Raw genomic sequence first — 27,640 nt, forward strand, 5'->3', positions numbered from 1 at the left:
GGCGAGGCCATTCTTCTGTTCCTAGAAGCGTTCTATCGAAAGAAGAAACTATGCAGCTATGTAAGTGAGCAACAATAATTGGGTAAACATATATGGAATTACAAGTAGTTACAGTTACCACTTTACTGTCGACCAAGTCATCTTTAGAATTTTGTATTACATTTTAAAAATCATATAATTACTTCGCTATTCTTTTTTTAAGTCTACCCGTCTTCAATTAACTTGATGTAATAGCATTTTTTTCCCTAATAGGTGAATAGATTCATTCCTTGACTGAGGCCTCATTGCATGGTAGCGTAATTGAATTACTTTTTTAAGGGTGAATTTTACGAGCATTTTTATTATGTTACACTTTCAGGAAGGCTTTAGTTATTTGCTTAGCGTAAGTAGCTCCGACTTGGTTAATTTACTCCTTTTAGATGCTCCGTCAGTGACAAACAGAGAGCTGTTTGCCTTTGGCAGAGTTTGTAGTGCCGTCGGAGGATAGTAGAGCGATGAGCCTAGTATGGTTATGGTATTGGAACGCGTCTGCGACTAGCGTGTTTATAGCGGGAAAAACCGTGCTCCCTGGATTTCTGCCTGATGACGTAATAGAAGCCTCATGCTGTCGGCGGTCGCGATCCTGGCGGTTGCAAACAGCAGTGCTGGATGCAGCAGACGCCTGTTCTGCTGCGGGTCGCTCTCCAGTGTGACCATTCACGGAAGCTTCTGCAACCAAAAGTTGTAACGCTGCGGCTAGAGCGACACTCGTGTTCGCTCGTGCTTTTCGCCAGCATTCCTACGACCAACCACGAGAATCGCGACATTCGAAACCAGGACACTCCGTTTTCTGTAGCGTCATTCGTTGCCACTTTGGGACCACTTTGGATGCATAGGAGGGATAGAACGCTACACACACCAGTCGGAAACGCGCTCCAGAATATGGTCACTGAGAGTTCAAGAAACGCTGGGCGTGGCGAGTACCAAGCTTCTTGTTATTGCTCCGGGACCAATGAGATTGCAGCATTAACACCGAAGAACCAATCACGGGGCCAGAAGACTGAACGCAATGAGCGTTCGGGGTTCTGCCAATCACCGGACCCTACGTCTCTTAAGCTGTCGGTAACTGTACACGTTGTTTCCTGACAAGCTCGCGTCGCCAGGTGCGGGCACTGCGCGTGCTTAAAAAGTAGATTCGCGTGAGAGAAGGCATCTGCTCACGTGCAGTGCCGAAAGCAGCGCCACCTTTGTGTCGTGCCGTCAGAGAGATGGTGCATCGTTTGACGACTGTAATGGAATTTCCTGCGCGCACACGCCGACGCCCTTGCACAGTGGTGGGTGAACCAAGAGTGGCGAGCGACGGAGGGCCCCTGCCGCCGCCACGAGTGGTGTCCTACACGGTGCATCCGCCACTAGAAGCCTCCAGCCCGAAGATGACCCAGCTGGGAGTCCTCTTCGGACAGTTCATCACCCACGACGTCAGCCAGATACTGCGGTCCGGAACACCTACAGCCGTCAACGACATCGGGAAGCCGTGGCAGCCGAATCTGGGTAAATTATAATCTTGCAAGGAGCGTTATATTAGACATAGCACAACCCCGAGACTGCAGGTAAGCAAAGGACGACACACCAACGAAATGTCTGTTTTAAATAGAAAGCATTGACTCGCCCATGGAGCGAACCGACATCATCAGCTTTTGAAGCCGCACCAAACGGCACTTTCCCCTGTCCCAACCGAAGCCTGCCTTCTGTAGAAGAAATCTGATGGAGACGCTCCCATTGGTTGGCGCGCGTCATAGTTTCCAGGAACGAGGCTCCCATTGGCTCTCACACGGCGTAGTTCCAAGGAACGCCACCAGAGAAGCCCTCTCTATGGCGGCGCAGCGCACGCAGCGGCCCGGCCGCCGGCAAGAGGGAGCGCCTGGAAGGAGAGCCCGTGCGGACAAACTCCGGAGAGGCTGCGCAGCCGAGCTCAGCGTGGCGCGGCCACTTCCCGAGAGCGCGCGCTCGGCCGTAGGCCACTACCTCGACAGTAGCGAAACGTGGCAGTCCACTCCAGTATGCCACAGACGGACTAAGGGAGCAAAAGAACGACATTCATGCTTTCACAGCTCATGAGTGCTTAGGTGTCCTCGGAATTTTTATTCTCCGATTAGTCTTTTTTTTCTACTCCCGCCGTCTCTGACTGTAGAACTGAACCGGACATCCGACTGAGCTTCCCATATACTTCGCCTCATTTTAAGTCTAACTACAGCCTGCGGTACAATCTCACAGAGCAAATTCAGCAGCGAAACATCAAGCTGCCCTTGATTTTTCGCTGAGTTCGCTAGCAGCGGACCACGCACGGAAGCGCTGAGTCATCGGTCATTCGGTATGCGTGATTGGGTTTAGTCGACGATAACAAGCACACAAAGAAGATGACGAGCGCCAAGGCGACACACTTTTGGTGCTGTTTGCTTGGCCACATTAGATCGTAGTGCCGGTTGGACTTAAAATGAAACGGATTGAAGATGCATTCTGTTTCGATAGGTATTTACTCAACTGCGGAACAGATCCCGCGCTGTAAGGAGATAACGAGGGCAACTTGAAATAAACCTCCTGGTAGCTGTTGTCTTCTTGATTACGGTCCTAACTGAAAGTACGCTGTTGCTATGGGGTTCAATCTTCTCTCGGAGTAAGACGTCTTCATGTCATACAATTCTTTTATAGGCGAGACGAGGCATTTAGTGAGTCATTAGACTTTGAAGAAAATACCCACTTAGAGTCGTGTGGTTAAGGATACGGCCAATTGGTAAATATCCAATATACTACGCATATTTTCTTAAACACAATAGGTTCTTTATTTCAATCATGTTCACTTCTATATTTTTAAACGTGCCATGAATGTTTCCCACGAACGAATTGAAAAAAAATTTTCATTAGCTTTGTAATATTTTTACGTTGATAACTTTGCTTTTAGTTTAGAAAGAAGGAACCGGATGGCGAACAATACAAATAACCGTTATCTTTTCACCGCGAAATTTGAGTTAATTGGCACATGGTTACATTTACCCTGGGATTTCTTCACAAGACGTGCGATGACAGGAGAAGGAGAGCTAATATGTGTGACACTTCAATTGCGCTATTTTTTCATGACATGCCGAGGACTTAACCAGTCCTTAATAGGCGAAAATTTTTATGACCAGTCTTTCGTTGTTCAATATCAAGCCTCCGTAATTTCAGTACACCATCAATGACTTTTTTGTTTGTTTATATTATGATACGAGCACATGCGGCTCTAACTCGAATTAGCACATTCCTTCAGGTTTCAGCCGCGGGTGTGTACAATCAGAAGCTCAAAATCCGGTTCACACACTTGCGGTCTTTTGCACCCGGGTTTGTTGTGTAGTCTTGTGATTTCTTGAAAGGATAGAACACACTCGCGCCATCTATCAAGTAGCCATAGAACATTTGCAATTTAGTATATCTCCTATTTCTTTCGCTAATAATGTCTTTTATTATGAGCATTAACATTTTTGACAATGTTATAAACGAGCATTTTTTCTAGGTTGTATACGTACATTTCATCTGGAAAATAATAGAACAACCTTCAGTCTAGTTAATAGTTAATATGACACCTCACAGATGGCGCCAGCGTGCCGGTGCGAGTTCCATAGAGTTCCATATAATGTACGCTAGAGGTTCGACTGGCGCTACGCTCTATGCGACTTCCGTGACGCAAATTGAAGCAGACAGCAACCTGTCTACTTTTGCGGTGCTCCTGTGCATTCCTATGGGAAAACGCGCGTGCATTTTGTCCCTTCGCCGAAAAATAACACGGAACACTTCGGTTATTTCGGTCGTATCGAATATTATGTGTCTTAATTAGCATTGTGAAAGTGTAATTGCTTTAGTTAACGCATTTTTCTTCATCAGTGAGCGATGTTTAACTTCGCTACATTTCAGTCCCAAACGTGTGTTCCGCAGCAGGTGTGTAACAACAAGCGACGATTCAAAGCAAAATTACAATCAAAAGCAATCTGGAGTGTGTTCAACGCTCGCCAGCATTCCGGTGACGCTTATATATATTGATAATGCCAGTCCTGTCACTATATGAAAATGACCCCGTCGTGCATGAGCGGATAAGAACATTCAAAACGTAGGTAATAAAGTAAGTGGGGTATGAAAGGTGTCTCTTGGTATTGTTTTCTCTGCCGGGCAGCTTTTATCGGGCAGTTGTTCTCAAAGATTTCGAGCGTGCGGGTGATATCTTGAACGTACGAACAAACATCTTCGCACAGAGCAGAAAGAATAAAGCGGTACTTGCTTATTTAAAATCGGAATATATTACGTGACCTTCAATTTATTTTGATCGTACATGCACGGGTAGTTACTGATCCAGTGTAACTTCGTAGTTCTTGCCGTCCATCTCCCTTTATTTCCAGATGTTCTTCGTTCGTCTGGCACGTATATCCCTTATGCTGAAAAGCGCCGACGTCTTCGTTTCAGCTTCGGTTCAAACGCAGCCAAAGCTACAAGCGTGAGCTCCGGGCTTTCAGAATCCCTGCCAAGCACGCGCGCTCGTGCAGTGCAAGCACTGTTCTGGGCCACATGCTCGCGCTTGTAGCATCGGCTTCGTCTGGACCGAAGCTGAAACGAAGTATAACAGTGTCTGATAGTGCACATAAATACACGTACATAGCCGTTTTAGCACCGTTTTTAATCCGACTAATTTGAAAGAAAAACGCCGTAACTGACCAATTATCTCGTCGGCCTGACTGAGAAATGTTCCAAGCTACTCAGTACGTACGAATTATTCGGGCTATTTGCTCTTGTGATCGAGCGCAGGGAGAAAATGCGCCCACTTTTTTCCATAGAAATGCATTACCGGAAGTCAATTTTCGACTGGTTGCTGTCTGCTTCAATTTGCGTCAGCACACTAGTGCCACTTGAACCTCTAGCGTATATTATAATAACTCGATGGCGTGTTCTCGTCGTAAGATGTCACTATGAAGCACAGGGCTGCACAGAGCACACGGTCGCAGTCAGACGCCATTCTGTGAACCAGCCAAGTGTCGAGCAATGGTGAAAAATCGCTAGTTCGCTCTACCGATGCAAGCCTTGTCATCTTTCGCAGGACCGAATGCCGCAGTAAGCTGCTGCAACTCTCCGCAGCGAACGTTTCCTGAGTGCCTCCCTATGGACGTTGAGGCCGACGACCCTTTCTATGGAGACAAAAACAGGACCTGTATGCCCCTCTTGCGGGCGACACCATGCTTCCTGTGCAAACTCGGTGAGATTAAAAGGGAACATACGATAGGCGAACCTCCTGTCTATGTGTATATGTCGGCAGACAAAAAAGACAACGACCCTTGCTCTGAATCACCGAGAGAACCCCCATAAGGAGTTTCTTATTTAACCTCAACGAAACACTAGCGAGCGTCCGCGCTTTCTTTTTACCTTCGCTGTCAAGTTATCTCAAGTTCAAATCAAGGTTGGCTTTGGTTAACGTTGCACGATCTCCTTCAGCGCACGTCATCAGTCAAGAAAAACGTGGTTTTCGAATGATACAGCTAGTCACAGCTCAAGAAAGGTTGGATAATACATTCTCGCTTATGGCTTTTTGATTCATTCTTCCGCGTTTTTATTTACTAATGCCGTAATCTCTTCTGAGGATATCAGTGACTATTTATTTCCAAAGGGCACAGAGTCAAGCCATCGTAGGTCTGTGCGGGAACGAAGCTGTGCGACGCTGGTCGACGTTAACCTCGTGTTGCACGCGTGGGAACAAGATGGCAAAGTTAAGAAGAAAGAAACGAATGGTATAAATAAACTATCCCCGTGGCAGCGCGTATCTGTTCAAGATGACGACTATGCATAGCAGAGTTGTGGAGCAAACTTGTGGGACGTTCTGCTCCGCACCAGTAACCATAGTCCACTTTACTTCTAGGTTACAGGGTGCAAGTAAACGACAAGACGTCATACCTGGACGCATCGCAGGTTTACGGCGTTAGAAAGACGGAGACGGATACCCTTCGCACCTTTCGACATGGTACGTTAAATTCCAAATTCACTAACACGCGGTTTACAGACAAGCCCACGGTACCTGGTGTGGGCATTACACGTGCACGGAAATCAGATTCGCCCCAAATGAAGTTCCTTGGAAGACTAGGTATCCTATTTCTAACAAAATGTGTATCTAAAATATCGTTTTGACGTTATAAGTATTCGAAATAAAGTGTATCGACTGTCTATAACTTTTGGTCTTTTTTTCTGTAGATTCTCTACACAGCATGATGTATAAAGATTGTTTAGAAATTGTATAGAAAAAAACAATTAACTTTCAAGCAACGTTTCTATCGCCTTTCTAAAAACAATAGGGCAGTATATGAAAAAACAAATCATGAACGTTAATTTTACGTTGGTCTCAATGCACCCATGGATACATGTACTCGGCACTTACCTCGTGAACGTACACAGATATCAAAAATGCACAGACCACGGAGCACTCATAACGCCAGTAATGAAGTAGTGTTGACTGCCCCACAGCCATGTTTATATACACGAAACACGAAATGTCGTTTCTAAGGCCTGGCAAACTGTATCTTGATCTATAAAGATGACAACGAGCGATAATTTTTAGATACAATCGAAAGGAGCAGCCTCCGCAAGGCGGTCTCTAGTAGAGCCTAGCACCGAAAACAGTTTGACCATCCGCATTTGATCCGCATCTGCGGCCTTTGAATCATGCACCCTAACCGCATCCCCGCAATTCTCTTTAAGTATTGAAGAGTTTTAGGGAACCCTCTTTGCACATCAGATACGTATGATGAGCCCCCCGGTTGAGACTGGGCATGCGTGGGTCTTATCCGGTAGCAGATGCGCAGTTCGTGGGCCCGTCGTACTGTCTCGGATGTGCAAAAACGGTTCCCTCAAACTCTCCATTGCATCCGCGTCCCGTTCATATCCGTATACTTTGTATCCATATCACAACTGCATCCGAAAAATTTGGAATCACGTCAGACCCTAAATCCGCATGTTGATGATAAATTATAAAATCAAACTTGACTAAAAAAAGGCGTCTATATTATTTTATAAATTAAGCAGTTCGCTTAACTTTGCACAATATCTCTCCGAGTCAGAACACGGTGAAATTCAATTGATCGCATTCTGTTTTGTATTTATAATATTAGCAATCAACCTTCTAAAGACAGTTCGCATCGCCTGAAAGATGATCGCAGCTATGAGATCTACCTGGGTGCCTGGGCGACGCAGCACACAAAATGCGCTCAAAAGAAAACCTTAATATATACTTATGTTTTTTTTCTCTGCGCAGTGCCAAAAGCAGCGCCACAATAATTGCGTGACGTGAGAGGGTGGAATTGGTCTGTACGCGGGAAAATGGGACCAAAATGAAGGTTTGGGTACATTGATTGCAAACCAACGAACACATCAATCATGTTCCAGCGATGAGCTGATATTTAATTGATGGACTTTTCCGGCGCTTATCACCCGGGCGAAAACGGCTGAGTCACTGAGCCGTGGACGCATGCGCAGAGTCCAATGTACTGCACAACAAAGCAACAGCGCATGCTCAGAAGGTGTTCCACAGACCAGCAAACAAAATGGCAGCGCGCAGAAAACGAATTTCGGAAAGATCTACGCAGAGCGCTAGTTCGTTAGCTTCTTTGGCGGGGTGTTGGTGACGTCAGAAAGACGCGGAGCTCTGATTGGCCCTGATAGAAGGACAGTGAGTAGACCTGAAAGCAAGCTGTTGCGAGGTGTACCCACTATCATTCAATCAGAGCCAGCGAGAGCTCGACTTTGTTCTGACGTCATCACGACCACCGTAAAAGAAGCAGTCAAACATGCGCTCCGCATGGAGACGCCAACCAGGTATATCTGCTGGAGTTAACATCGTAACGAACATGAAAGAGGAAAACGTTTTATTTATTATAATGATTAATTATCACTTATAATTATTAAGAAATAATGATCAATAACCAATTAATGATCTCTATTTCAATTCATGCATATTCTGACAATAGATTTTGTGAAATCTGTTAAACGGGATTTAGTTTTCGGTGTCATCCAAGACACGGCGACGCTATTAATGCTTCTACCTTTGTGAATAGAGGCTCAAAACCGTTTTCAGTCCGACGACGGCTGCCGACGATGGAGCAATTAGAGAAGCAGCAACACTGCATCGTTACGGCGCTCGTTCCAAACCAATCACGGGCATAAAAAATAGCGCTCTGTCATCGGTCATTTACTGCGAGTGACTCATTTAGCCGGGAAAACCAAAGGAACAAAGGCGACGAGGGCCGCGCCGTTGCACAGCGCTGCCCCATTGCCTCTATCGTAGTGTGGGTGACGGTTGTATGTAAAGCAAAAATAAGTATAATATCACGCGATTGAGTCACCTTGACTTGTCTCATTTTGCAATCGTTCAATGAGTTTTTTTTTTTTTCGCTCGCGTTTTATTTAGGGCTTTTACGCTCCCGTATAAAGAATGGAGAAGAACTTCTACAGCCGAGTTCAAAACCCGAGGGAGACGGGTGCAGCGTACCGAGCGAAAACCAAATTTGCTTCACATCTGGTAAGACGCATTATTACCACGGTCGAAATATAACTCTTTCTTAATTGGTTACTTTCTGGGAGCCATTTTCTCGCGGAGCAAGTGCGTTTGTGCAGCAACATATTGGGAACGCTATCAATCGAGTCGGTTGTACTTGCGCTTTTTTATGAAACGTGTCAAGCTGATTACTACGAGTATAAGTTGAGGAACGAGACCGCATGGATGGGGTAGTAATTTGCCGTTGTCCGCTCGTCTGACGAGAGCGAACTACCTAAAGAGCCTGGTATTAGGATCACGGGTCCCCGTGGGAGGTTTATACTTAATAAACGCGTACGTATCTCGATTCGCTGATTGAACATTGTGTTTTTTGCAAATTCGGTCTCCCTCATTTTTTTTAATTTTTATTGCATTTTTTTTTGCTTTTATATCTAGCGGGCAATCTTGGTATGAGCACTCAAGCATACAATTACCAATGTATTGAATTGAATGTGACCGCTGCCGTTTTCTATTCTCCAGTTTAGAAACTTTTGGTTTTCATACGTCTTTCGTGAATTTGTGTTACTTGAGCGCGGAAAAACTTGAAAAAGCGCTATAATAAACGTGCACAATTCTGTCCCCCTTAATGTAGTGACTGAATTTGACTCCGCACACTCGCGCTTGTTGTATTTTGCCACTATTTAACATCTATTTTCAGGTGATGGCCGAGTTAACTTTACTCCAGGACTCACTGTGATACACACCCTATTCCTGCGTCAACACAACCGAATTGCAAAAATGTTGCGGTCTATAAACAGACGATGGAATGACGAAATGTTGTTTCAAGTTGCAAAGTAAGATAAATAACTTTGTGCTCATTCTATACATCTGTTTTACAGCTACACGCAGGCCATCGCGCATTTGATCTTCATCTCAGAGGCGTTGTCTCACGCAGATGGCACCCCACAATCCGTTTGACATTTGAAAACAAAATTGCAAACGGCCGCACAAGGGGAGTTGCGATTTACAGCGGTAGATTGTTGCGTTGGTGAAAGATGAGCTTCAAGCTGCGGTCACATGGCTAATACACCATCCAAAAGACAGTTTGCAGACACTGATCGAGACCTGTTTCTGCGCTTCTGTGTTTATTAAACTCTCAGTGACCATTGTGTGCGCTGTGTCCCCAATCGCGCGTGGTTTTCGAAATGAAAGATGGCAGGCTGCACGTCCCTATTTTTAGTGTCGACAGTCAAAGGCGCTGCTCAGATTTCCCTGCTGGCACGCATTCAACGGACCGTACTCTGCCACAGGCGCATCGTGGAGTCCCAGATTCAACAAGTGGTCTACGGAGAATGGCTGCCAACGTTCGCAGGCCGTGACGCAGTCGAAAACTATGATTTGGTGCCGCTGCAGTCAGGATTCACGACGTACGACAGCGCCGTGGATGCCACCATGATTGACGAGTTCTCTTCGTCGGCCTTCAGGATGGGACACTCTCTCGTCAGCGGCAACTTTCTCCGGTTGGTCCCGGGCGAGATACCAGAGCCTTTCAACTACGATATACCCGGAAAATTAATAATATTGATGCTTGCTGCGGTTTCGTTAATACTTGTGTGAAACGTGTGAAGCTCGTCGAGTGTATTGCTTCTAGAACATTATCCGAAACGATCGAGCTAGTTTAAAAAAATATATATATACAGTCGTAAACCTCTCCGGTTATCTAATGCTCCTTTTGTTTTTACGACAATCGTTTTTTGTATTTTTTTTACAGAAGGTCATTAAGTCTCAGTGTCAAAAAGACGCTCACACCATTTTGCGATATCAGCAAACGGCGACTAAAGCATATCTCGTTGTTTAACGCTATTAAAGACAGATCATGAATTGCATTCTTGTGGAGATAACTCAAACTGTTTTTTTTTTTATATAGCCCTTGGGTAGTCGCAAATATAAAACAATATAAATGTTTTTCTTCCCTATTTAAGTTTTCTGCGGCCTGCCTAGTACAGTTTTGTTGCCGTTTCTATTTCTAGCAAGCGCTACAATGCCTCCAATGGTGCATTTCATACGAATTGAGCTTTGACGTATTATTTCAGAGTAGGCGCAGACAACAAACAGCAAGTCGGTCAACTAAGAGACTGGTACTTACGGCCGTTTGACTTGTACCAGAACGGCTTGGACGACATAATGCGTGGCATGCTACTGACCCCCATGGCTACCTTCGATAGGCAAGTAGCCCAATAACACCTACAATTTGCTTATTTCGCGAATATATTTTGACGTCTTCACTAACTCCTGCCGTATCAAGGATTAGGGTTGAAAAATGTTCATCTTCATTTTGCCTATAGTTTTCAACATATGATCAGGATCCTTCCAATTCCGCATTTCTATGCGCGAAAAACCTGCACTGGGGAACCCCAACAAGGGTCGTGCACAGTGCTATGAGTGGTAGTCGATTCACGGCATGACAGAACCAAAATATTAGCTTGTACTGCATAGCAAGTCTGTTCGTTTATTTTCCTGCTGAACACGAAGCTTGAATGGGCTACGAATAGCGGAAGAATGCAAACAAATCACGAATTCGAAAATACGAAGAGACATAGAAACGCAAGAATAAACTTACATTCTCCCGAGGTTCCGCCCTTCGCGTCCTCTAGGCGACTAGCGGTCGCTGAAACAATTTGCCTGACCCGAATATCGATTCCGGGACTTATCCACTTTAACAAGTGAGCTAACCAAAAGCTAGAGCCGTCAATGTAATTAAAGGACATTAACAGTTGCTATCAGGCTGGATCGTAAACAACGCAAAAATAAGATTTAAACTTTAATTGCTAAGAAAAAAACCAAACACGAGTACACTCTTTAGTGAAACGCCCGCAGATGATTATGAACTTTTAGAATGTCAATTTTCAAGTTCACTAGTAAAGTAATCCCATAAACTGCGATTATAGTCTTGTTTTCTTTTTTGGTTGTTTGCTTTTTGTTGTTGTGATGGCACCTGCTAATTATGTTTGACTACAAAAACGGGGTTTTCCCCAGCTTCACGATTATTCATTTGACTTAATTGTTGACATTGCCACTCACCACAGGTTTGGAAGCGCCGACATGAACGAGTACTTCTTCAAGAAACAAGGAATGAATTTCGGCCTTGACATATTCTCCATCGACGTTCAGCGGGGACGGGACCAGGGAGTCAGAGGCTACACGGACTACGTTGAGTTCTGCGGTGGGGTCAAGATAAACACGTTTCAGGACCTGTACCAGAAGAATCTGATGTCCCAGGAGACGGCGGAAATATTTCAGAGCCTTTACAAGTAATGTCTTCAGATATATTCTTGGATTTCTGCAAGAATGTTTCCAGTGAGCGGGTTTGAACCGCTAAGGCTGGGCTTGTAACGCTGAATTCCCTCCTGAAAAAAACCATTTGAAATTCAAACGGGTGGCAAACTGGTAAATCAAACGGGTGCAAACTTGTCGACCCGTTTGGATCAAACGTGATTATGGGATACGGGTAGCCGTTTGAAACGGTACCCGCTCGGAACGGTACCCATTTGATACAGGTGCCCGTTCGACCTTGCACGTGACCACACGTTTGAACGTGCCATTCGAATAGGGAAATTATGCGCTAGCCCTAAACGGGGATCGTCTGGTAGGTTGGTTATCTTAAACTTATTTAAGACGTTCCGAAACTCATAAACCTATTTATAACATGGAGGAAACACGTAGAACAAATGTGCTCACGTAGGCCTCCCTACTGAAAAAAACCATTTGGCGCCCATATGAAAATAAACGGGTCCATACCGGTAACCGTTTAACCATACTGGTCACCAGTTTGTCAAAGGGGTCGCCCGTATGGCTCAAAGGGGTCCCCCGTATGAGCCATAACGGTCACCTATTTGGCAAACGGGTCACTCGTCTGGGCAAATGGGCGACTCGTTTGGGCAAAGTTGTCGCACGTTTGCTCAAACCGGCGACCATGTTGCAAACTGCACCGGTTTAATCAAACGGCTCTCCGGAGCCCGTTTGATATTGAACGTACAGATCGGCGGCGTGGGCACGCCTAGCGTTTCAGCCGTGGCAGCCAATGTTTTCCGGAAGGCTGGGAGCGCCGGTTCATCGATTTCAGATCGTCCGCGTAATGCAAGTAATTATATTTATATTTCAATTGCGCTGATTTTCGATTATACTGCAACTAAAACTATAGCACCTTTTTTTTTTTGTTTTACTTAAACGCGCGACGTTGTTGAGCCGATATTTTCGACAGACCTTTAATACTTTGTCCATCTTTGTTGCCTCAATTTACTTATTCAGCTCGAATCTCTCTCGCAGAAGACGCGACCGCGTGAAGGAATGTACGTCTAGACTCCGTTTCACTTTAATTCAAGACGCAGGGAAGGTAGCACGCGTACACGCGGCTGCAAGAACATCGAGCATTGCGAGAGCACGCCCGCCGTTGCAGCACTCAAACTACGAGCTTGCGCTGCGTACTTTCTTCGCTCGGGCGCAAGCCGAGCTTCTGGCCGCCCCGCCGCCATTTCCAAAGTTCAAGCGCGCGCGCGCGCGCGCGCGCGTTTGTCCTTTGGGACTACAAAAACGCATCTCCCTGGAATGCCTGGGGAGAGGTAGAGGGGCTGTCCCGGTGGTCCCAGCGCCTTGACCTCGCCCCCTCCCTCCTGTCTTGTCACCCCTGTCACGTGACCCACAGCAGCGCGCGAGCTACACGCTGATAAGCATCGAGATCCGGAAGGGCGCGCCTTGCAGCCGCTTTTTTCTTCGTCTGCTTGTTGTCAGTTGCTGCTCGAAGTTCGCTCGTCCTACCTGCTTCAATCTGTCTCCTAACCCTGCGGTCTTATTGGGATGTCTCTCGACAACGTATTGGATGTGCACCAAAGCTTTCAGTGTTCGAAAAGACCCACGTGTATGTCGGCAACGAGCGATTCTTCAAAGAAGTCGCAAATTCTCGCGGTTTTGTTGGGCTCGGCAAATGACAGCATGTGCGCCGCATCGTGTTGAAACTTCCAAGGAGCCGTTCCCTCTCGTTTGTGTTTGTGTGGTTGTCCTGCTTTGACCGTGTCGACAAATATCACGGATTACATCTTTAAAGTCCGCTATTGTTATGGTAAGTGCACTGCAACCTACGAGTTGGCAACGATTGACCGTTCTTCTACGCGTATTCTTCTAGATTATCTAAAGAATTATGCAGCGCCTATTCGCGCGGCAGCCAGGAGAATAATTTCCCCGAAAGTCTACCTGTATAGTGTTCACAGATCGCTTGCACGTTGGTACTTGTCTACAGAAGAGGTAATAAACTTCAAGGAGAATTGAAAACAATCTTTTGTGTCGGCTTTCCTGTCCACTTACAAGCACCTACGCGAGTGCATTTGTTCTACGTGTTTTCTCCATGTTATAAATACGTTTATGAGTTTCAGGACGTCTTAAATATGTTTAAGATAACCAACCTCCCAGACGATACCCATTTAGGGCTAGCGCATAATTTGCCAATTCGGATGGCACGTTCAAACGTGTGGTCACGTGCCATGTCGAACGGGTACTCGTACCATACGGCACCCGTATCAAACGGGCACCTGTATTAAACGGGTACCGTTTCGAACGGGTACCGTTTCCAAACGGGTACCCGTATCCCATAATCACGTTTGATCCAAACTGATCGACAAGTTTGATTCAAACGGGCGACCAGTTTGCCACCCGTTTGAATTTCAAATGGTTTTTTTCAGTAGGGGGTGCTTGCAAATGGACAGTAAAGCAGACACAAAAGATCGTTTTCAATTCTCCTCAAAGTTTATTACGTCTTCTGTAGACAAGTACAAACGTGCAAGCGATCTGTGAAATGTGAGAGGCACTCTAAGCTTTTATACAACTGAGAAGATAGCAAACCAAACAAGAACCGAGGTAATTCTAGACTATGAAGGTAGACTTTCGGGAAATTATTCGCCCGGCTGCCGCGAGAATAGTGGCTGCATAATTATATAAATAATCTGGAAGAGTACGAGTAGAAGAACGGTCAATCGTTGCCAAGAAGTAGGTTGCAGTGCACTTACCATAAAAATAGCGGAGTTGAAAGATGTAATCCGTAATAGTTGTCAACACGGTCAAAGCAGGACAACCACACAAACACAAATGAGAGGGAACAGCTTCTTGGAAGTTTCAACACGAAGTGGCGCACAAGTGTCAGTTGCCGAACCCAACCAAACCGCAAGAATTCCTGACTTCTTTGAAGAATCGCTTCTTGCCGATGTAGACGTAGGACTTTTCGAACACTGATAGCTTTGGTGCACATCCAATACGTTGTTGAGAGACATCCTAATAAGACCGCAGGGTTAGGCGACAGATCGAAGCAGGTGGACGCGCTAAGTTCGAGCTGGAACTGACAACAAGCAGACAAAGAAAAAAGCGGCTGCTAGGCGCACCCTTCCGGATCTCGATGCTTATTAGCGTGTAGCTCGCGCGCGGGTGCGGGTCACGTGACGGGTGACAAGAGAGGAGGGAGGGGGCGAGGACCGCAGCGACAGCCCCTCTCCCTCTCCCCAGGCATTCCAGAAAGATGTGTTTTTGTAACCTCGAAAAAAAAAAAAAACACGCGCGCGCGCATTTTAGCACGCTCGCACCTTGGAAATGGCGGCGGGGCGGCCAGAAGCTCGGCTTGCGCCCGAGCGAAGAAAGTACTCAGTGCGAGCTCGTAGTTTAACTGCTGCCACGGCGGGCGTGCTCTCGCAATGCTCGATGTTCTTGCAGCCGCGTGTACGCGTGCTACCTTCGCTGCGTCTTGAATTAAAGTGAAACGGAGTCTAGACGTACATTCTTTCACGCGGTCGCGTCGTCTGCGAGAGAGATTCGAGCTGTATAAGTAAATTGAGGCAACAAAGGTGGACAAAGTTTTAAAGTTCTGTCAAAAATATTGGCTTACCAACATCGCGCGTTTACGTAAAACAACAAGAAAAAAGATGTTAGTTTTAGTTGCAGTATAAGCGAACATCAGCGCAATTGAAATATAAATATAATTACTTGCATTACGCGGACGATCTGAAAGCGATGAACCGGCGCTCCCAGCCTTCCGGAAACATTGGCTGCCACGGCTGAAACGCTAGGCGTGCCCACGCCGCCGATCTGTACGTTCAGTATCTAACGGGCTCCGGAGAGCCGTTTGATTAAACCGGTGCAGTTTGCAACATGGTCACCGGTTTGAGCAAACGTTCGACAACTTTGCCCAAACGAGTCACCCACTTGCCCAAACGAGCGACCCATTTGCCCAGACGAGCGACCCGTTTGCCAAAGGAGTGACCTGTTTGTCCAAATAGGTGACCATTATGGCTCATACGGGTGACCCCTTTGAGCCACAAGGGCGACCCCTTTGACAAACTGGTGACCGGTATGGTTAAACTGTTACCAGTATGAACCCGTTTATTTTCATATAGGCGACAAATGGTTTTTTTCAGTAGGGTTAGGTTATCTAAGGTTGGTGCTGTGATTATTTTGTAGGATTCTATTATGAACATGAGTATGCTCGCCAGTGCGTGCTATTGTATGTTACTATTTAAATTAATTACTGCGATGACTAATAACCACCATTTCGGTTTATGTGCTGGCAACGGTGCACGCGAGCGAAGGTGATATCTAGTGACATTTGGACATCTACTGTATATGCAACACTTCCCGCTTGTGTCTATACGCAGCGATAACAAGCGCGACAGAAGCAATGCAGTCCGTTGCATCTCTCTACTTTAACTTTATACTTCCTATCCGTTCTCTTTACTCCCATAAATTTGATTACGGAACTCATGTCATTTCTACATCTCCAAATAAAAGAAGTCCTACCATGAAGTGTTATGTTTAAACGTTTGCGAACGACTCAACGGTATAGTAATGCAAGTTTTACTATAAACTGTGGCACTGTTGGCAGCACGCATTTGAGTGACTTCAAAGGTCTTGTTCAAACTAAAACAAGACCAATCTGCTTGTTTTCATCCCTCAGAAACGTCAGTGACATTGATTTGTATTCTGGAGCCATTTCGGAGTACGTCGTTGAAGGAACCATCGCTAGCGCCACGGTGCACTGCATCACTCTTAAATTGTTCCAAAGGATGAAGTGGGGTGATCGATTCTACTTCGAACATGCGGACCAGGCAGGATCGTTCACGTCAGGTATAGTAATCTTAACGCTGCAGGCCGTTAAACAAATAGACAGGAATCGTCGATTTTAAACCGTGGAATAAGTTTGCGGTCAATTCGTAATTTGGCAAACGCGTTCCGAGCGAATTGCATTTAGAATGCATTTTTTCACGTCCGTTAGAAAGCACACTGTGCTGCGCACGTTAAAAAACCGCACCGAAGGGATCGTTCGCTAACTGGAGCTTGAACTGCCGGTCGGCCTCTCTGTAATGTGTACTGGCTTCCTGTCGCTGCTATGCCGGCGATTTCGTTGTCCAGCCACGTCCCTTGCATCCCTTCTTCTTGCTGCGACCACCTTTGCCGCTCTTGCGGTGCGTTGCTTGCTTCTCCATCTTTACCTTGCCGCACCTGCTAATGTGCACCTCGGTAAGCGGGCTCATGCCAGGCAACCCTGCTATAGCTAAAGGCAAAGTTGGCGTTTTGCGTTCCAAATCAACACTCTGAGAAACCTGGAACGTCAGCTTTTCCCCAAAGCACTTGAAGATCCAAACGCTCCAATCTACGAAAGGAGCTCGACGAATGACGAGGCGTATAAAGTGTAGTGGGGCACTGAGCATGACGTTTCCTCGTGCGCAGTGACACAGCGCAGACAATAGACAGCCTAACAGAACTACTACCAAACCACGTTGTAGTTCTGAATCTTTTACGTCAACTAACAGAAACTAGTATGGGGAACAGGTTGAACAATATTGCTTCGTCGTCGTTCGTCTGGGACTCGTGTGCACTTAATGAGGACACACGTTCTAGCTGAACACTAACCGAACTGCTCGTGGCCAATCTCTGTACCGCACTGGCCTCCCGAATGCGGTGCTGAAAAGCCACCACTACGGCCTCGTTGCTTTGAAAGTGTGTGTCTGGACACCTGGCATTCCTCAGCATAGGACTGCGAATTCATTTCGACCGCCTGGACATGTCTATACGAGGAGCAAAAATCTCGTTTACGCAGCGCTTTTTCCGCAGGAATTTCGGCCGGATTCCAACCGAGCAATGGGGGATTCGTAGGCCGCCATTTCGCCTCGGGGGCCAGTGCGGCGGCCTTGGACCAGAAGTTCCTTGCGCTTAATCCCAACTTGGCCACAGAAATTCTGGTGCAGACGGATCACAAGTGAAAGTTACTTGCTCGAGCTTGTAGCCTTAGTGTTTATTTTATTTTTATTCACGTAGCTTTTGAACCGAAGGGTAACTAACTCTCTCCCATAAACCTTTGACAAAACCCTTGAACGGTAAAATGCCTTTTTTCGAAGAACGCCGAGACCAAGCCTACAAAGAGTAATTAAAGTTTTGAAGGACTTATAGAAACTATTAGAACACACTGAAGGGGAGATTGAGACCTTTGATGAAATCCCAGTGGGCCTCCCAGAGCCTTTTTTTTAATGTGGTATATACACATCAGGGTTCCACCCGCAAGGAGCGAAGGCATAATACTTTTAAGGAACACTGTCATAGATACCTGAGTGTCTGCACCGCGATGAGCTTAGAAGCCTCAGTATTGTTCATCTTTAAATCAGCTTTGTCAACCGAATGGAGAAAGGTGTCAGGCTTTAATTATAATGCAGTTTCACTGACCAAAAGGTTTGTACCTTTTGGTAACCTTCTGAAAAATCATGATGATAGACTTATTCTCTGCCATCTCATAGGCTGAACTGGTCAAAAAAGCACCGACGATTAATTCTTCGAGTTCATGTCGGTACAGTATAAAAAAGAGGAGCTTTCCAAAATATCAGAACCCAAAGGCTTACAACTGATGTAGCGATTGCAGTTGTAACTTGGACAATATATTATACACAGCTCAACTGGACTCACTGAGGAATACGACGTTCGCCAAGATCATCTGCGCAAACAGCAGGAGCATCACCGCCGTACAGAGAAACCCATTCGTACCGGAGGGCCCGCAGTGAGTAAACCTATAGAAAGCATCTGATTGCTAGAGTTTGAGGGAGCTCCGGCGGCATTCCATGTTCTTGGCTGACCAGGTTGTACTGAAGGTTCGTGCAAGAAAACTCAATGCACTGTGAAAACTAATCATTGGGTTCCTTTTCATCATTCAGGTAATTTAAAGAGCGAACGAAATCGTGCCCAAATGCCGACTCTGCGGCACTCGGAGCGTGAAGCTGCTATACTTCGTTTCACCTTATGTCCGAGCGCGGCCGATATTATGAGCCGAAGGGCCAATCGAAAAGCGCAAACAGCGCAGCGTCATGGAGTGCTCTCTGCGCTTGATAGGACTAGCCGGCGGAGGAGCAGTGCACAGAGAGACGGGGAATACCGGCTAGTCCTATCAACTGCAGCGAAAGAGGCACAACGCTATGACGTTGTGCCTCTTTGGCTGTTTGATTGGCCCTTAGACTCATAACATAGGCTGCGCTCGGACCGAAGCTGAAACGAAGTATAGTCCCCGTCTCTAGATAGGTGGATTAGTTTCATCGACAGCTCAAGAAAAGGAGGCGTGGGTTGTTCGTTCTTGCTCATTGCTCCAGAATTCGTTCTTCGGTATTATCTCGTGCCGCAATCTCGTTGGCGGAGAATTGATAATTAGGTGCAGGGGACACGGTGACGGCACCCGACTAAAGCGATATGTCAATAAATTGTGCCTAAAGGGCAATTCTGGACTCAGAGTTGCAGGAATTGATGTGTCTTGAAACAATTTCGTCCCTGAATTGTCTACTTCTGTTATCGTGCTTACGGTTTCAGAAGCATGAGTGAAAAGTAAGTAATATCACCTGTTTTTTTTTGTATTTCTCCCAGAAATCCGAAGGTGAAGTGCTCAAGTCTACCAGACATCAATATCGGGCATTGGCGCTCGGAAAAACAAGAGAACATGTTGGCGCAATAGCTAGACGTTTTCTTGATGACTGTATGCAGACGACGAAAGCAAAAATCTCAAGATACAAGACCTCGCCAGTCCGTTATTTGCGTACGGTATGAAAACGTCAGTATTGCGGTGGGAAAAAATGTGTGTGACAGCTCCGACATGTAATAAAATGAACACTGGCCACTTTTTTACACTGCTGTAGTTTGCAACTTGCTTGCACTTTGGTTTGTAGTTTAGACAATTTACAAACTCGTAGTTTGAATACACACAGACAAGAAGTAACCTGATTAGCGCTTTCATTGTGTTGTTTTACAGAAACTGAATAATTTAATAAATATCATATGGTTAGAGGAATGTTATGACGCTCTATTGATGCTTCTAATTAGAACCTGAAATCAAAGTATTGAGAAAAACCTTCATTGCAACTGCCGCCCCAAAGTGGTGCTTCCAGGCGGACCTTTGCACAAATGGCTTTGCGTATGGCCCAGCACTGGAGAAATAGTAGAATCACGCCACTATAAACAGAGGATCCGGAGTTTGTAAAGGCTGCAGGAGCGCATTGCGCTCCGGCAACATTAGAGCTCAAAAGTCACACCTTCGGAGGCCTTCCGTCATAGACTTCCTTACTTCAAAACTGCCTTACTTCTCTATCTCTATCCTGAAAAGCTGTTTATACTCCGACGTTGAGCGCAGTGAACGCAACGTAGCGCAGAACGCGCGCCTTTCATTGTCCGGCCACCAGGAACTCGATATCTGCGACCAATCAGTATCTGTGCGGGCTGAGCTACGTCGCGCCCGTTGACGTTACGTTGGAGTATAAACGTACCCTTACGTCGGCTCTAAATTCTTCAGGCGTGCCTTTGGGAATTGAGCCAAAATTCGACTGTCAGTAAAATTATTGTGGACATTCCAAATTCGGAAAAAAGTTCCCACACATCAACGAGCGTATTTTAACAATTGCGGGTTGTGTCAAGCTGAAGTGGTTTGTAGTCTACGCCTGTGATAGCAGTTTAGATTGAACAAAGCATGGCTGCTTCACAATTTCACTTACCTTCATGTCTTATATGTAATTGCGTAATGTATAGTAGAAACGAATCCACTATTACTTTTTACAGAAAAAAATGTTTACGAAAACATAAAATTGCAGACAATGAGGGGGGAACCGCTCGCGTTCGCGCACACCGCCGTTTTAGGGATTTTTCCTAATGAATGCTTCCAGCAATGAGAGGTTGAATAACTCTGTAAATGATCTGCGGATACATGTATAAGTTCGTATAAAATAAGATTGATCTCAATAATTGCTCAACATTTTTTCAAAATTTTCTAATCCTTGGCCGCTGGACTCTTTCTTGCGAAATTTTCATGCATGACTTTGGGAATATTTTGATCTAAAGCTCCATATTTTTATGCAATATTGAAGCCACATGTATAATATAAACTCAAGTGTATATGTCGTACCGTTACGATATATTTACACTCAACACGAGAAAAACAGCAAACACTGAAAAGTTCCGACGACGCTGGAAAGAGACCATAAATTTTTCTTCAGCTCGTTCGAGTTAATCTATATTTCGGTGTTTCTTAACGTCAAAACATGGTGCAGCATTTTATTTAGGAGAAAGGAACATCGACTAGTAATAGGATAAGTTTCTCCAATTACTTTCCTACTTTTTTAGCAGATTTACGTGCACTGCCGTTTTTACGAAATTGCTTATACATTATTTAATTCAGACTGGTACGTGAAAGTTAATTAATAATTTTTGGTGGCTTTGATGGTAGGCCTGTATCTCACAAAATACCTATACTCCGTTTCACAATTTACAGAGTCCCTGAAACGAGTTTTGGGCTGGGACGAAGGATTTTGAGATTGGAATTTTACTAATAGCATATTGTCACGAATGACAATTGATGAGGCGATGGTAACTGAGGGAACTAAACGTTTAATGGTGCGAACTTGTGCCCAAAACAATATGGAAACAGAAAATAACAGCAGAGCGTCGCGGGCGTCGATGACGGCGTACGCTGGGGCGAGACCGACTCCGCCTCGACACGCGAAGCCCCGTATCTACGCGCGTGGGATTCCGGAACAATCGGCGTAGAAGGTTCGGCACGGAGAACATTCGGACCTCAAAAAGCCAACAGGATTGTCGAATTTACCAAAAAAAAAAAAAAGCGAAATTGCAAGAATGAGTAAAAGGCACGTCACTCCCAGGAATCGAACCCTGACTCTTTCGCGTGGGAGGCAAACACGATAACAGTCAGGCCACGGCCACGCTCTTTATCACCCCGATGCAACACAAAACAATACATAGTAAATAAAAATAACGGCGAACTGAAGAGTCCTTCGGAACACATAAGGTCCACAGTCCTATCGAGCGTAGTACGGCTTCAGGCGCACGACGTAGAAAACTTTAGGTGGTGGTGGGCGGCAGGATGATGTTCTTGTTCCATCGGGCATCATCTCGTAGTTCAGATTCCCAAGTCGACGAAGCATTTCGTAAAGTCCGAAGTAGCGCTTCAGGAGTTTCTCGCTGAGACCACGGCGGCCAATCGGTGTTCACGCTCACACACGGTCTCCGGGATTGAAGCGAACGTCGATCCAGTGAAGGTTGTACCGTGTGGCGTCTACACGTTGGCTGATCTTGGATTGGAGTCACGCGAGTTGGCGAACTTATGCAGCTCGTTGAGCAACCACCTGGGCATCGGCAATCCCCTCGTTAGCTGGTTCGTAGGGTAGCATCGCATCCAGCATGGTCGTTACTCTTCTGCCATGCACCGACTGAAACGGGGTTACTCCTGTGGTACCTTGCACTGCCGTGTTTTAAGCAAACGTGCCGTAGGGTAACACCTCGTTCCACGTCTTGTGCTCTACGTCGGCATACATGAAGATCATGTCGGCGATAGTTTTGTTTAGTCGTTCCGTAAGTCCATTTGTCTGCGGATGGTACGCAGTCGTTCGACTGTGGCTGGTGCTACTGAGTCGAATTATTTCTTGTGACAGCTGAGTCATGAACTATGATTCACGGTCTGTAATGAGGACTTGGGGGTTGCCGTGCCGGAGGACAATAGACTCGATGAAAACACTTGGCGACTTCGACAGCAGTTCCTGATGGAAAGGCTTTCGTTTCAGCTTATCGCATGAGATAATCTGTGGCGACGATTATCTAGCGGTTTCCGGATGTTGACGGCGGGAAAAGGACAAGGAAATCCGTTCCGATCTGCTGGAACGGCGTGGATGGAGGAGCAATCGGGTGCAGAAGCCCTGACGGCTTCGTCGGTGATTTCTGGCGTCGCTGACAATCGTGTCGTGATCAGTGTAGAGGTGAACGGCCTTCGGTAGCCTTGGCCAGCAGTATTTTTCCCGAATCCTGGCGAGCGTCCTGCTCTAGTTATGATGCCCAGCCGTTGGGTCGTTGTGGCAATCTTGGAAGATCTCCTCTCTAGGGTCAACAGGGACTACTAGCAGCCATGACGAGCTGTTGTCTCAAAAGTTCTCCTTGCAAAGTACACCTTGTCGGAGGACGAAGCTTGGCAGGACTCTCAAGAAGACACGGGGGATTGTACCCCTTCATCCTTCGAGGTGTTAGATAAGCGCGCGCAACTCATGATCGTCTCTTGGACGTCGCACCATGTCGTCGGTGTTCACCGTACCTAGGAAGCACTCGTCATCATCGTCGTCACTGCTACCGGAAATTGTCTCGACAGGGGTTCTAAACAGGCAATCGGCGTTACTGTGCCTGCGGCCTGACTTGTAGACCACAGTCATGTTGAACTCCTGCAGTCGGAGGCTCCATCGAGCTAGACGTCCTGACGGGTTCTTTAGCTTCGCAAGCCAGCAGAGTGAGAGGTGGTCCGTGACAACGCGAAAAGGGCTCCCTTATAAATAAGGGCGAAACTCCGTGATTGCCCAGACGGCCGTAAGACATTCCTCTTCAGCCGTGTAGTAATGTCTCTCCGCTTTGGACATTTGACGACTTGTGTAGGCGATGAGCCGCTCGGTGCCTCCTTGCACTTGAGCCAGTACCGCGCCAAGACCTCCGTTGCTTGCGTCCGTATGAATCTCGGTTTCCGCATCTTGATCGAAGTGTCCAAGAACAGGAGGAGTCTGGAGTCGTTGCTTCAGTTCGTCGAATGCGTGCTGCTGCTCCTCAGCCCATTCGAACTTCTCGGCGTCCTTCGTTAGTTTTTTGAGCGGTGCGGAAATTCTGCGAAATCCCGAACGACGCGTTGATGGTAGGCACAAAGTTCAAAAAATCTTCGCTTGGCCTTCTTGTCTGAAGGCTCTGGAAATGCGCAACGGCGCGAGTCTTCCTGGGGTCTGGGCGGACGCCGTCGTTACTACCCAGGCATCACACCAATGTTGGTCCGACATTGTCCTAACGTCGACAAAGACCGGCCCTAATATTGGAGAATATTGGAAGCGCTACCCTATCCAACGCTAGCCCAGTCATTGGTGCCAATGTTGGGCCACTGTTCAGCCATCGTCCCAGCCAATGTTGGGCCATTGCTAAACCATGGCTCCAGCCAATGGTGGTCCCACATTGGCAAAGACCGCCGTAATATTGGACAATACTGGAAGCGCTACCCGATGTAATGTTGGCCTTTATTGGTGCTGATTTCTGGCCATCGTTGCACTCGCCCTGGTGTTTCCAAGTGTCCCATTAATTGTTTGCAAAAAAAGGTACACAGACACAAGGGATTGTTTTAAAATATTCTAAAAGTTTGTTACACACAGCCTATTCTGTAGACAAGTACAAACTAAGCAATTTGTAATACGTGAAGAGGTACTACTCAGTTGTTATACAACTGAGAAGATTGCAAAGCAGACAACAACCTGGGTAATTCTTGGGTAGTGTTCAATCTCCTGGCAGCTGGAAGATTTTTTCCCCCAAAATTCTACCGGTAGTCGCCCCTCATTGGCGGTGCAATCAGTTCATCGAACAACGTTTTATCGACAGATCCTTTCATCAACACGTGATGATTCATAACAAAAAAAACTCAAATTAGTGTGTTTTTTTTTTGTTTCTTTTTGCAATGAACCCTTGCAGGCTCACCATGAAGGGGCATGAAAGGTTGGGCTGGTTCGGTAAGCACGCGCTTAAGGAATACACGCGCATCGAAATGCCCCTACAGAGTGCAATAGACCGATCCCACCAAGCGTTCCTCGCATGCGTGACGCCGCCATAACTGTAGTTTGTAGGAGGCAGACGCCAGTTCACGCGACAGCTCATGCTGCCTCGTGGTCTGCTCGCGCAAACCTCCAGTAGGGTTGTCGCGCGTGCAGAAAGACTGCAGCTCCCACGATGCACATCGGCAGCAGTGGCGTACTCAAACTAGCTGGTGAGATCGGTTTATTCGCGTAACGAATGTCGAGGAAACGCTACGCCTCAGGAATACAAGCGCGACTAAATGCCCCAACAGCGTGCCATTCGCGTAACGAATGTCGATGAAACGTGAATGTCGACGAAACGTGTAGCCATTCATGAAAAGGTGACCACAAAACGTGTTTTCGCGTAACGCAGGGAAAAAAAAGAAAGTCAGGATTCTACCTGCAGTTGTGACAATATTTCAGACAGATAAGGGCAGGCGACTGTCGTGTAAATTTTCAGGGAAATTATTCTTCCGGCTGCCAGGCAATAGGCACTGCCTAATTCTAGAGGTTATCCGGAAGAGTACCCGTAGAAGAACGGTCAATTGTCGCCAAGTAGGCTGCAGCGCACTTACGTTGAATATACCAGGCTCGAAAGATGTAATCCGAGGTATATGTTGACACAGGCAGTGTAGAACAACCACTCAAACACAAAAACTAGAAGGAAGGGATCCGTGAAGTTCAAACACGATATAGCACACGCTCCATTTGCCGAAACGAACACTAAACGATTCACAAGAATGTCTTGGGCCTCTTTGAAGAAATCGATACGGGTAGTACTTTTCAAACGAGATACCATTTACCATGGAAGGTAAATCCACAGCAGTCCCACAGGCCGCATCACACGCGAAACTAGGTTCGGTCTTCGAAGGCCTTCCGGGATTTTCAACGGCTAATGCGTCATCCGTAGAACGACATGATCACGCTTCTGCCATTACCCTCGGACAGAGCGCAGAGTCAGCGATAAAAAGTCTACGGCCAATTGGTCCGGCGAATGCGCAACTTCTACCATGCTTCCAGCTTAGAGAGAGAGAAAAAGAGAGAAGGTAGGAAGGCAGCAACTACTTCAAGGTCAAAACGGGAGTGCCCACACGTAAGGTTTATCTTCAGGGGCAGGCCAGCAATGAACACACACAACGAGAGAATTTGTCACTTGTATTCAACGTTAACTGTGCAGTGAATGCTATATGTGGCCTTGGGTAGGTGCCGTAGCCTGGCTTATCACCAGCTTCGAGTCTATATTCATGTGACCCTAACTGGAGACACGGTTGGCCTAAAACACGCCTAGAGTCTACTACTCTGCTGTCCATGCCGAGTGAACAGGACAGCTCTATGGAGGCCAGCTTTTGAACTTCCAAAAGGAGCTGTCCAGCCCAACAGTGACCCAAAACAATGCAATTTTGAGGATACTATGTTTTACGCCGTATAACCCACATTATAATTTTAAATGAAGAACTAAGTGCGACCATTGTTTGCGCACGATGTTTGCAAATAAATAAATAAATAAATAAATAAATAAATATATTAGCAATAAATTTAAAATTACGTGTATACTCTTACGTTCGCGTTTTAAACTTCAATTTGTTTTATGAAAGAGGTACAGATAAAATATACCACAAACAGCGCACCGTGCAACTTTCCACACACGATGAATTGTCGACGCTCGCAGACGGAAGCTCGCGGTGCTGCGCGAACGGTTATTGAAAGATGCTGCGTAGGGTACGCCTGGCGTAACGGCTGGCTTCGGAACCGTTCGAAGGGCAAAGGATTCGCGACGACAAAGTAGCTTCTTGCATCTTCAGTAATGTAACGGATTTCGAGAGTCCTGTGCTCAGATTTCTCCAGAGCAAGCGCGGGCGGCCAGATCGAGGCGCTGTCGGCTCTCGCGTCGCGATTGCTGTGTTGTTGCTCTGCGTACACTAATGGCATGTACACTGACAGTCGAAGCAGCCGTCCGAGACTTCATTCTAATACGATAGTGGACTTTATAGTCCGGTAAACTGTCGCAACTAGAGCAGAATTCATTTCAATAGTGGCGTAAGCAGTGGCTTTATATTCGTTGACGCCTACGTCGACAACGACAAATATGCACAGAAACATTAATTATAAAAAATACAGCCCGCATAAAGAAATAAACATGGCACAGACACGGACAAAGTAGTACATGCAAGCCTACGAAATGCATATACTTACAAAATACACTAAAAGAAACAGAGATAATTAAACCTGAAAAACGGAGGAGTAAGATGACGTCAACGCCGAGGTAAGGCAATGCGAAGGAAGAGCAGCCGGAAAAACTGTAGTAGTCCTACGAGCAGCTAAGGACGCTGTTGTGATCGCGGTTAGAAAGCGCCGGCGACGTACGCCCCATGAAGCTGGCTAAATGAAATTCTCTCCCCGAGCCGCCGCCATGAATGACTCTCTTCCACCTTTCTCCCTCTGCAGTGCAAAAAAGGTCGCGGGTCCACAGCCTGGGTCAGGGGTCTCAAACACGAGGGCCGCATTCGGCCCGCTGGGACGCAGCCAGCAGGCAACCGATTACGAGTGCCGGTTCTCAAGTCTCGAGCGCTAGAAATGGCGTGCGCCGTAGTAATCTCTTCTCGTCGATTCATTTTTGGTCAAAAAGTAGCTATATTGTTTAACGTATTCACGCAGTTTCTAATTATCTATGTTAACTTGCCCTTTGTTTTTGTTTTTATTTATTTCTTTCCAGCTTTTTGTAATGTACAACGATTCCGTTATTAGGCTGTAAACACGAGGTATTTTTAATGATGCATCTCGGCTGTGCGAACTGTCGATCAGCAGGAGCAACTGCCAAAGGTAAAGCGCGACGAGCTCGGGATTTTCGTCTTGAAATAATATCACCATTAAAGACAAGTATTTGTTGAGAGTTTCTCGTACATCCCTCAATAGCCGGCTAATGCAGATTGAAAGGTCGGAGGCCTTTGGCTTCGTTGGCATGAAGCGCCATTAATTCGGTTAA

General features: G+C 46.3%; 1 protein-coding gene across 1 annotated transcript; it reads left to right on the forward strand.

Moving 5' to 3' along the window:
* The first annotated feature begins 1,378 nt into the window (after positions 1 to 1,378).
* LOC120844757 (chorion peroxidase) lies at positions 1,379 to 19,684 on the forward strand. Its single transcript, XM_040216692.3, has 11 exons — positions 1,379 to 1,530; positions 5,096 to 5,251; positions 5,909 to 6,010; positions 8,447 to 8,557; positions 9,231 to 9,366; positions 9,823 to 10,032; positions 10,606 to 10,737; positions 11,599 to 11,823; positions 16,500 to 16,669; positions 18,485 to 18,590; positions 19,442 to 19,684. The coding sequence occupies exons 1-11, from the start codon at positions 1,413 to 1,415 to the stop codon at positions 19,527 to 19,529; spliced, it is 1,554 nt and encodes a 517-aa protein (XP_040072626.3). The 5' UTR covers positions 1,379 to 1,412; the 3' UTR covers positions 19,530 to 19,684.
* Positions 19,685 to 27,640: the final 7,956 nt, after the last annotated feature.

This window comes from Ixodes scapularis, unplaced genomic scaffold (genome assembly GCF_016920785.2).
Source record: "Ixodes scapularis isolate PalLabHiFi unplaced genomic scaffold, ASM1692078v2 PGA_scaffold4__175_contigs__length_147842914, whole genome shotgun sequence".
NCBI classification, from domain to species: domain Eukaryota; kingdom Metazoa; phylum Arthropoda; class Arachnida; order Ixodida; family Ixodidae; genus Ixodes; species Ixodes scapularis.

Bases quoted from the DNA above. Each gene is read 5' to 3' on its own strand.
- LOC120844757 (XM_040216692.3), top strand. From the start codon at position 1,413: ATGACCCAGCTGGGAGTCCTCTTCGGACAGTTCATCACCCACGACGTC. The intron at 10,738-11,598 runs GCAAGTAGCCCA...CACTCACCACAG, and splicing joins CCCATGGCTACCTTCGATAG to GTTTGGAAGCGCCGACATGA. The intron at 18,591-19,441 runs GTGAGTAAACCT...TATTTCTCCCAG, and splicing joins TTCGTACCGGAGGGCCCGCA to AAATCCGAAGGTGAAGTGCT.